The sequence below is a fragment of the Sinocyclocheilus anshuiensis genome, unplaced genomic scaffold, assembly GCF_001515605.1.
Source record: "Sinocyclocheilus anshuiensis isolate Anshui unplaced genomic scaffold, SAMN03320099.WGS_v1.1 scaffold319, whole genome shotgun sequence".
In the NCBI taxonomy this organism is placed as follows: domain Eukaryota; kingdom Metazoa; phylum Chordata; class Actinopteri; order Cypriniformes; family Cyprinidae; genus Sinocyclocheilus; species Sinocyclocheilus anshuiensis.
Window position 1 is genome coordinate 1,381,312 of NW_015552566.1, and position 11,941 is coordinate 1,393,252.

General features: G+C 40.1%; 1 protein-coding gene across 1 annotated transcript in view; it reads left to right on the plus strand.

Annotated features, from left to right (window-relative positions):
- Window positions 1-11,941, plus strand: part of LOC107664934 (lissencephaly-1 homolog A-like) — a 56,818-nt gene that overhangs the window by 7,357 nt on the left and 37,520 nt on the right. Inside the window, exon 2 of the mRNA XM_016455633.1 lies at window positions 5,610-5,853. Within this exon, the coding sequence (XP_016311119.1) occupies window positions 5,822-5,853 (32 nt within the window). The 5' untranslated portion in view covers window positions 5,610-5,821. The remainder of the gene's footprint in view (window positions 1-5,609; window positions 5,854-11,941) is intronic.

Sequence of the window (11,941 nt, forward strand, 5' to 3'; positions counted from 1 at the left end):
TGCCATTTTACAAACATATATAATGTTTGTAAAATGGTACAGCTTTTTAAATATCTGAAAGTACACTCTTAATATCAGTCAGTCAAGTCACTATGATAATCAAGTATTATTTAATAATGGAAGTTTAGTCATTAGAATTAAAACTTGGTAACCATGAACTTAGGACTGGTGCTGGTGCTTTTTTTGGTCATTCAGTGTTCCTGTAAAAAAAAAAAAAAAAACAATAATGAGATTGTCGTTTGCGCATTAGTTCCGCCTACTACAGCTGAAAGAATAAAGCTGAAGAATTCCAAAGGAACTCCGTTATTTTTACAGGAAAATGCAACAAAGTATATCGTTTACATGTAGCGCATCAATTCTGCATGTTATGTAAGACTCTCGCTCGCTCCTTCTCTTTGCGCGTGTGAGAGAAAGCGACGGCGAGTCGTGCGCCTTCACACTAGAGCTTACGTTATGCCAAATACACAAACACAGGTGCGCTGCGCAGCCATTGAGATGAACTGAAAAATATCACAGATCGCTCGACGGAGAGTGAAACTCTGAAGCGCTCAGTCAGAGTGTTCTGTGAGTGAAAATATATCTGTGCTAATCATATACTCAGCCTCCAACTCACACACTGGCGAGTAAAATCTGAGAATTTATTAGCCATTGGCTAATATTAGACATCATTTAGTCGCCCAGAGTAAGATTTAGTCGCATATGCGAGTGATTTACTCGCAATGTAGAGGGTTGACACCGGACGTGAGCGGCAAAATACAGTAGAACCATTATAATCAGTGACGCTGTGTTCACTGGATGCGACGCGACACGACAAAACCCGACATTAAACCGATGCCTTGTTCTATTTATGACGTACTGACACAAAGTTAAAATGAGTGGTTTTGAAACCGTGACATTTTCAAATCGCGGTATACCTTGAAACCGGTAATCGGCCCATGCCTAGTTACAGCACAGTAGTGCTACTGCAAACAGGAACAAGTATACTACATAGAAATTTCCTATCAGCATGTTGTTTGAGCGGACTTTGCTTTTTTGGTGAGGATGAGCGGTACACAAGCACATTCATAGAGTGGAATATTGAGCGTCGCATCAAACCGCGCAGTGACAAGGAGAGTGAAACCTGCGCGCTGAACACTGCTGGGCGGGTTGGGGAGGGGCGCGCCATATATATTATGTATATTTTCGACTCGTATTTTCGGCCTGTTTTCTCTTGTCCGAAAACCGAAAATGCCATTTTCGGCCGATAATTTTCAGTGGCCGAAAATTCGGTGCATCCCTATTTGTGTTATGTTAATCTAGCCTAGGTCCTTGTTGAATATCTCTCATTATTTTCATACTAATAAACAAACGGTGAAGACCAGAATACAGCAGATGCCTGATTTCTTTGTTTCAGTCTTTGTCTTAATCACATGCTCTTGTTAGTGCTCAGCGTTGGTCTTTTTATAGCAGGAACGGATAATCACTACTGGACTGTTTTTGCCTCAGTTGTGTGGTTCGGCTGCACACAGATGGTTGCTAGAGACCCCTCCAAACCCTTGGCTGGAATAACGCAGGATAATTGTGTGTTTGTGGAGTCCCAACAGGCAGTTTGAAGTGACTGGGATGGAGGTGGCGTGGCATGAAGTACTGTTACTGTGGGTTTGGTTCGCTCACTGGATGTGCGTCTGCAAAGAGGTCATGATGCGTTTCAGTGCCAGTGGGGATCAGTAATGCTTTCACCATGGCGACTAAAAGCTCTGATGTCTGATGTGTGAAATGTAGATTTCAAGATGGTGGATCAGTAACATCTTGTTATTGTTTTTGATTCATTCTGTTTACATGCTGAAACGGCCAGGATTATATGTTATGGCTCCGTTTGGTACGAAGTGTGACTTGGGCCTGCATATTTGAGAATGTATAAGCTTATAACTGCAAGAGCTCATTATGCTCTTTGTGGCCTGAACCCGCTTTTTTGACCCTAATCTAATTTTCAAAGATTACAGTTAGTGTTGCAGAAGTCCCAAAGCACACTCTCATATGAAATTGTACTGGAAGCAACAAATATACTGCCACTGGTAAATTGGGTGTACTTGAATTGGGTTCCCTCAGCTGCTGTTAATGTTTTGCATGGCAAAGACTGAAAGAGCTACTATGTCATTACAGGTCCCATTTCAATAAAACAGTCAAAAGAAAAGAAGAAATGAGATGGAGGATAAAGAGCTCTTCTTGCTCTTTGCATATCATTCACATTCCTGGCATCGTCTCCTGCTGCCCTTGCTGTTAAAACACACAGTTAAAAGGGGAAAGAGGTCTGGTGCACATCACATGTAACGCTGCTGGGATTGGCGAGCCTACTGAAGCTGTCATGATATGGTGGTTTGAATTCTGTTTCTCTGTATTTTTCAGTGATTATCTGAACCGTTGTAATGACAGGCCTGTCAGCATCTCGGAGCCTCTCTAGTCGTTCATAGTTCAAGTGGTGCTTAGGATCTGGCAATATACAGATAAACATTTCGCCCAGCAGGTCAATTGCTGATAAAGACTGTTCTCTGATTCTTATTAATAATATTTGGTTTGAAAGCACGTTAACTCACTTAACCGCTGTTGTTTTTTGGTCTCCTTGGTCTGTGGCTCGGTTCTGAACCTGTCAGATTTATGTGTTGGTAAATGTATGGAATGTCTTTTGAGTGTTCAGGGCTCGGGTAAGGAATGCGGTATGCTAACCTCTTGTTCTTCATGAGTAGTCCCATAGACCCTCTATAGCAAGATGCAGGTCTCTAAGAGGCTTATTAGTGTTTCCCCTCACGTGTCTCACAGAGCACTGACTCTAATGGCTGGATTAGCTGTTTATTAGTCAGGCTGTTTGTTTCCAGGATGATATTCTCAATTCCACAATGGGATTTCCTGAACAGCGCAGAGTAGTGCTGTATCATAAAGCTAGTCACTATGGTTGTCTCGGTACCAAAATTGTAGTAATTTGTATCAGTGCCAGTCAATTTACTGATACTTGATACTGATTTCATCTTGATACTGATTTTCATTTCATTTTACAAAGTTGTTATTGAAGGAAACAGTCAATAATGAAGAACAGAGAAATAAATTAGCAGTAAGTGGTTTTCTTGTTATTACTGTCATTTAAATAATATTTGACTGCATTTACACTGGAAGTTGCTCACCCAAAAATGAAAATTAGCTGAAAATATACTCGCCTTTATGCTGTCCAATATGTAGATGCATTTGTTTCTTCTGAACAGATTTGGAGAAATCTAGCGTTACATCACTTGCTTACCACTGGATCCTCTGTAATGAATGGGTGGCTTTAGAATAAGAGTCCAAACAGCTAATAAAAACATCACAATAATCCACAAGTTATTCACATGAATGTAGCCCTTCAATTAACGTCTTAAGTGAAAAGCTGCGTGTTTAGAATAAACAAATCCATCAATGAGATGTTTTTAACAGCAAACCATTGCTTAACATCCTAAAAGATATGCTTAAACGGTTAGTTCACCCAAAAATGAAAATTAGCCCATGAATTACTCACCCTCAAGGCATCCTAGGTGTATATGACTTTCTTCTTTCAGACTAATCCAGTCGGAGTTATATTAAAAATTGTCTTTGATCTTCCAAGCTGTTTAATGGCAGTCAGCGGCAGGACGTCGGAGTTGCGCATGCGCTGCTCGGAAGTGACGAACGCGGAAGCGCAGCGGAGAGATCAAAACAAAACAATGTCACGAATTAGAAGTACAAAACGAGGATTTGTAAAGAAGAATGTCGGAGGATTTCGATATAAACCAAGAGGAGACTGGTTTTCCTTTGCTAAAGTAAGGAATATTTGCTTCCTTTGCTATTGTAAACAAATGTTGGTTTTCACGAGACTCACCGGCGCATGCGCAACGCCGACATCTTACGTCATCCTCCCGGAGCTGCTTCCGTGTACAACTGTTGGCGCAAGCTAGATTAAAGTGATTATTACGTTTTGAATATATATTTTTTTTCTTGCAAAAATGCATCGGTTCGCTACAGGAGGCCTTTGTTCACCCCCCTGGAGCCGTGTGAGGCACTTTTTATTATGGATGTATGCGCTTTATTTCACTTCTTTTGGACTGATGAACTGCAACACCCACTGACTGCCATTAAACAGCTTGCAAGATCAAAGACAATTTTTAATATAGGCCTAACTCCGATTGGATTCATCTGAAAGAAGGAAGTCATATACGGCTTAGTCTCAGCCTCAGACGTCACGCCCACGGACCGTTGGCTAAACGTCTGATGCATATGGCACACAAAATGGAAACACTTCAGGAGTTTCGTAGTCGTCGTCGGATTGGTTGAATTATACAGGATTTCCGGTAGACGTGCGTGTCGCGTTCTTTAACATTCCGCCTAGAAACAAAGATGCCGTGACGCCAAACCCACTCACGAAAGAAGAAAGCCTAGAATCTTTAAAATACTTCCGAGAGTTTTACACACCGGTCTGTTATTGTGGTGACATTTCCATGCCCCGAAACGTGACGATGAACGAAACGAACTGTGATTGGTTGTTTGACATGTCGGTCAAACGGCCCCATGGGTGGGCCTTGGCCAATGAAAGCTGCAATGGATTCCAGACCTTCAGCCGTCAGTCTGAAGGTCTGGCTACGCGAGACTATATACGCCTAGGATGGCTTGAGGGGGAGTAAATAATGGGCTAATTTTCATTTTTGGGTGATCTATTCCTTTAACATATCTTTTCTTTTTTTTTTCTTTTTTTGAGTAGTATTATTGAATATGTTTGGAACATTTTGTTTTTATATTTCTCTGGTATCTTTGTATTTTATGTTTTTTCCTTGCAATTTTATCTTTCAATGTACTTTCTGCTATAATTCAATCTCAGTATTGCTAAGCAGAAAAGTAAATAAACTTCAAACTTAAAATACGAGTCCTATGAGTGAAATAAGATTTTGGCTGTTTTGCCCACCCCTTCTCCCATCTGTTTATATTTACTCAAAGAAAATGGACTGTTTACACTTTCATACATCAATCATACTGTGAGATATGTATCAGGTAGTGGATGATACCCAGCACTGTTGGCAGGGATGACCAGCTCTTGTGATCTTCAGGCTTGTAGTTTGTGCTTGGCTTTAGTACTATTGTAATATGGCCTCTCTCTCAATATACTCTTGTTGTAAAGTAGCAGTGCTTTTGCCATCCCGACTAGATAGTGATCTCTCTTTTAGCTGAGAGAAATTCAGAGTCCTGCTTGTTGCTGTCAAACTGTGTATCTCACTGGAGTGCAGAAGTAGGTTGATGCTAAAATCTGGGTCAGCGGTCCCTTTTACACGTGTTCAGAGCTCCCGACAGGGGCAGCAGGAGTCCATAACAAAACGCTCCACATGGCAGCCGATAGAGAGGACTGAATGCAGGCTAGAATGAGATGTGTGCTGGGGGAAATAGAGCAGATGGAACACCTGATGAAATGCGTGTTAGCCCCCAAAGCTACCGTCACAGGAAACAGGGTCACTAGCATATTTCCACTGTTGCCTTAAGCTTGTGTGACCACTACTCATCTGGACTGTGCTTATTTGCATTCTGATTCCAAGCAGGAGGTCTGTTATTGTGAATGACGAATGTGTCCTTTTCCTCCACAGATGCAGGGACCATCTGGTTGGTAGATGCCTGCAGGCTGTCAATGTGTGGTGTTCCTGGAGACCGAATTTAAGGAGAAGTGTTTGGGGTGAGCTGCTGACCGCCCTGCAAGCCAGACCCGGCATCCTATCTCTGATCTCCTGCCAAGGAGACAGCAGTTGCTGCACACTACACCTGACCCCCACCCCCGCCCCGTCCCGTCCCCGCCGCTACAATGGTGCTGTCACAGAGGCAACGTGACGAGCTGTAAGTTCACAAACCCACACAGCACTGTGTACGGCAAACTATAGAAAATACATCGGCAAATCTGTGAATGTGCAATAGACCTCATCATAATCCTTTTTGAGGAGCGCTCATACCTCATTAAACCTTTGATCACAGTGAAGTACAGTATGGATTTACCAGGGAGTTTGACAGCTGAAAAGATCACTAGTTCACTGTCATGGAGAATCAATAAGCAGATGTCTACAGGAGGTCTAGACAAAGCCTGGACATAACCCTTTTGTGTCCCGTCAGGATAGACGTTATCGTAATGGGCTCGAGAGAGTTTGTAGCCACTGTGAGAAATTTTTTTAGATGCAATGACAACACATGCTATTTTAATCTAGTTTGGTCTAGTTATTGAATTGTCTTGCAGCTATATGAGGATAAATTTGGCCTGAGGTCCCGAACACAGAGTAATTAACCTTCGAATGTGCATGAGGTGGACAGATAAGAGCTTTTAATCATCAGTATGAGGCAATGAGGGAGAGATCAAAACCAGTTGAATATGTAAAGCTGTTTACCCCTCCTCCATTGCAGAGGATGTAGCCTGGCTTTCTATGAACAACCTAATGAAGATATTGATTGCAGGAGCTTATCTTTTGTTATCCTGACAAAAACATGAGAAGTGTATCCACATCTGCTCTGTGTGTTTGGATGTTGATTTGGAGGGTTACTAATAGGGCTGGGTATTGACACAGATTTCTCAATGTTATTCTGACTCAGAAGCTTTCGATTCGATTTCTGAATTCAATTTCGATTCGATTAGAATTCAATTCTGGATGTATATCAGGTACTGTGCATGCCAAATTTTCTCAACGAAAAAAAAGTTATGCTATAAAATATAAACGAGAGTCAGTTGGTACTACATTACTGTGTTTGTATCTGAGGTAAATGTGATGTTACGTGACATTGTTTACAAGCTGTTACATTGACGTCTTTCCACAGTTGAAGCACTAATTGTGCGATTACATGAGACAGGATTGTTGAGACAGTAAGTTGTACTCTTTCTTTTAACATATCTTTTAACTATGAACGGATGTTCATTCATGTTTATTTCATGCTGAAACTGGTATTAAAGTGGAGGATCGGTCACTCTGGCGCTACAGCGATCGGTCACTCCACATTAAACAGTGCCAAAACAGTGTACGATATGCGATAGAAACAAACAGCAAAAAATTATTTTAAAAAATGTGTGCCTTTAAGTATTGTATAGGCTTATTAGAGTATCATACAACACGCTTGCCAACATGCTTCTGTCAATGAACTGCAAATCAAAGTGCTATTTGTGAGCCATGTGGTGTTTCCCAGGCCAGTGTTGCCACCTTGTGGAACAATTGATTAGATTAAAACTAGGGCTGTGCGATTTGGGGGAAAATATCAAATTGCGATTTTTTTGACAGATATTGCGATTGCGATTTGATATGCGATTTTTAAATTTGCAAAGTCAAGCTTCAGCTCAATATTGTCAATAATGTGCAGCACAGTATGGGTATCATTACCCTGCTGAAAAAAACAATAGAAACCATCACAGAAATTCTTATAGTTTCCATTAAACCATTACAAAATTCCTTGTTGTTTTGGGCATTATTCCAATAGGAATTACTGTTGTTCCATTGGTTGCCATCTGCCAGATTACATCCCACCAATAGAATCCATCAAATAGACACCATTATAGTTTACATTAAAACCAAACAAATTCCCATTATAACCCTGAAATCCATTAAATTTGTTATTGTGTTTTGGGAGGGGTTCTATTGTTTGTTTTTTTTCTAGCAGGCAAGATTATAGTGGTGTAACTACTTTCACAGAATTAACTTAATTTCAAAGAAAATATTTGTTTATTTTGTATAAATAAAGAACTGTATTTCTTAAGTCAATTATTAAAGTATTACATATGTTACATAGGCTGATTTATTCATTTTAAGTATTTGGGATTTTAAGAACAAGTGGAAAATGTGTCAAGCCTCATCCATACTGCCAGATGCGCTCGTGGAGACTTGCGGTGCGGAGCTGCGTGTGAGTATAAACGAGCATTACTAGACATGCTGCGCGAGTGCTGCAAGCATGAACGGCTCGTCCGTGACGCGGGATTCGCGCCGCATGGGGCAGAGAGGAGCGAGTATGAGAAGCATTCACAGACACAGGCTGTGTTTGATATGCGCTGTGACGCAGCTCTTGCAAATTAAATTTTTTGCTCGTTGTCTGTCATTTCGAAGCTTAAGTTGCATACGGTGTTCTTTAGTTTTAATTTGCCTAACTATCGATCTGACCCAGTAGACGCCATAATCCCACTCTGTCTCTCTCCCGTCCTCTGTTTTGGGTGTTTACGCAGTTGGCTAGAGCAGTGCTGATTGGGGAGAACGGAGGTGCGCTCACTCTTGCCCAGGGCAAGTAAGACTGCAACTCAAGGCTGGCAGTCATGCATATGCTCTGGAGTAATATCGCGTCCACATCGCAGGCTTTGCGATAAGGAAATCGCAACGTCTCAAATTGCGATTTCGATTCGATTTCGATTAATCGCACAGCCCTAATTAAAACCAAGTCAATGCGCATGTGCAACCTGCACATACAAAGTATGCGTGGTTACAAAAATGGGATGTTGACTAAATGAAACCCTCCCACTTGATTTATAAGTAGTGGTCGACCGATATATCGCCAAGGCCGATATATCGGCCGATATTTGGCATTTTTCAAATATCTGCATCGGCCGTTAAGTTTTTCTGTTTGGCCGATGTGTTCGAGACTGACTTTTATTTTGACGGCGCTGAGAACGGCCGCGCCTGAGCACACAGTGCTCACATTCTCCCTCTTGTTCGCTGTCGTCGTTAACAGTTCTGTCTAATACGGATAGAAGTCTGGCTAATAATCAGATAGAACGGTTAAACAAAGGAATTAAAATGTATACAAAGTATTATATTGTTAGTAATAGAAAGCCAAACATAATACTTTCTCGTTTGCCGTCAGCATTCAGCAAATACACATTTATATCATTTAAACAAATCTTTGAATTAATAATAAACATTTAATTTCACAAACCTTGCAGACTTAGTCGAATCCAGCTGTGAGATCTTGTGAAGTGTGCATTTGTATCCTGCATGATCGCGTGTTCTCTGCGTGACGGTCGGTCTGTGTGAATTGAATGCTGACAGGAGGAGAGTTCAGCTTCACTGAAGATGCGCGATCGTAAACTCATGATTTCAAATTATGCTGCGCTTTATGCATTTGCCCACTGTCATATTAATGTAATTTTCACTGTGTACTGTATGTAAAATGAGTGTTACCTTGGCTTTATTTGAAAAAATATGATTCCCAATGCACACAAACTTCCCAGAATACTGAGTGCCCTGTTGGTTACAGTGTTTATTTCCTTTTTAATTATATTTTTATTAAATGTTTATTTATTTGTGAAAAATACTTTGTCATCTAAAGGATAACTATGTTTATTTTACACATTTATTTTTTTATCCATTTTCAAATGATTTAAAATTTCTTGAATATGAATTAAAATAAATAAATTTATATCGGCTTTATATCGGCCATCGGCCACCCTGCTTTCCAGGATATCGGCATCGGCTGTCAAAAAACACATATTGGTCGACCACTATTTATAAGTGCTTTGTTTTATAAAATTTCTGAGAAGTTAAATGTTACTTTGGGTTAAAAAGAAAAATGAAAAATGTGGTACTGTTGAAAGGATGTTAACTTCCCACTTTGCATAGATTCACTAGCATGAATGTCGATACTACTGCTAGACTGGCAGCAAATGCTGGGCAGTTTGTGTGAATACTGGTAGAATACCAGGGGGCATCTTGATCGGCATTACTGCTGGATTCATTAGGACAATAGTAGGGGAGAAATGGAGGCAGTGACAAGCTGACCGCATGCCTCAACAGTTTATTTTCTTCTTTGGCAGATTTCATACAGAGCACATGAATAGAATCTGTGTTCGAGTTATTCAGGCTTTTCTCAATGCATAGAGCTCAGCTGCTGGCCATACAGAAACGATACTTGAACCCTTTCAAAAATCTGTTCTTGAGGCACGCAAAGAGGTTTTGTTCTCATTAGCCCGCTCTTTATATTTGATTTATTTATGGGCTTTAAACCTTCTTACTCGCCTGGTTAGTTTTTACTTGTAAGGTGATTTTATTATATTTATTTTAGATGAAGTTTGTTCATTTGCAGCACAGTTTAACTAGCCTTCATCACATGTATAAGTCTAAGAGCAATGCCTGTTTCTTTAATTAAAAAAACTGTGTCAGGATTCCTGGTGATGTTTATCTTGGTCATATGGTTGCACAACATCTTAAAAAGGCTATATATATATATAGTTACAAATTCATAATAGAGTCACTCATACAAGAGTACATTGTGTTTGTGCACTGAACGCTTGGCAGCTTGAAGCCTGCGAGGGTTTGTTGTAAAAATAAACACACGGCACATTGCTCGGTAGGCACAAAGTGTTGGTATAATGGAGATGTGGGTATTTATTCAGGGCTGGGACGATAAATCGATGCAGAATTGATACGTGGATCGATTCTTAGATTTTCAGAATGCATCGCGATTCCTCTGGAATCAATTCTGAGCTTAGATTTTAACAGCAGTTGGCGCTCTAATCTAGTTGTTATCAGCACACTCAAAATGCTCATGAAGAAGAGTGCTAAAGAGTGATTGTGCGTTCGGCTGAGTCATGTAATTTCACCTCAGCTCAGAATGCTTTTATGACGCGAGATTAATGTAAACACAGCCACTGTGATATGTGAAAATATGAAGTCCGTAAACGCCCGTTAACAGAGGCCAGAGAGGAATACTGTAGCAGGCAGATCACTCTCTGTTCATGGTGCACGAACTATTGGAAGAAAATCCTAAATATTGATTTGGGGGTTTATATGAATGTGTTTCTGAGGGGAACTGACTCAGAGAGTGAATCTGCGTCTCATTCAGAGCTCCTGCTGTTTGTTTCGTTCAGGCATGTAGTATAATTTCACAAAGCTAGTCAGAACATTCTGTTTTTGCTTCAAATTGGATTACTAAATCAAATTATGTATATGAAATTATATAAATAAACGATATGAAATGATATGTATATGAATTATATAACTAAAATTAAATAACTGTTTGAAAAAAGATGTCAGTCTTTATTTTTCTTCTTTTTAGGGCAGCAGTAGCTCTAGCAGCAAATCAACCATCCACATCAAAAGCTGCAGGACAGCCCACATTTCAGAAACTAATCAAAGAAAAAAATAAACAAATACTACTGTTGCAAATAATCTGTATGTTGCTCAAAATATATTGTGTTCAGTTTTTTTTTTTTTTTACCCAGGCATTTCAAATTAACACATTTTAGAGCGGTAACAACAATACCGTAATACCGTGAAATTTTTGCTTAAGGTTATCATACCATCAAAATCTCATACCGGCCCATGCCTAGCGGTCAAATTGATATTTTCAGAATGCATCGCGATTCCTCTGGAATCAATTCTGAGCTTAGATTTTAACAGCAGTTGGCGCTCTAATCTAGTTGTTATCAGCACACTCAAAATGCTCATGAAGAAGAGTGCTAAAGAGTGATTGTGCGTTCGGCTGAGTCATGTAATTTCACCTCAGCTCAGAATGCTTTTATGACGCGAGGTTAAATGAACACATTTTAGAGCTGTAACAACAATACCGTAATATCGGGAAACCGTGATATTTTTGCTTAAGGTTATCATACCGTCAAAATCTCATACCGGCCCATGCCTAGTTGCCTCTCGTGTAATTTCACCTCAGCTCAGAATGCTTTTATGACGCGAGATTAATGTAAACACAGCCACTGTGAACACCTTTGTAATTCGCTTCAACCTTTTCGAATTTTATGAATGATTATTTTATGTTCAAGTGTGTAAGGATTTGGAAACAAGCAGAGTACGGCCGTTTCTAAAGCATGCAGTGCCATCTGCTGTTCAAAACTAAGCTCAATCGATTCAATTGACAAAAGAATCGCGATTAGGGATGTAACGAGTCGGTTAAAAATCGATTTAAATATGTGACTATTCAAATCGGTTGAGATGCTAAACAAATCGCGATTCAGTTA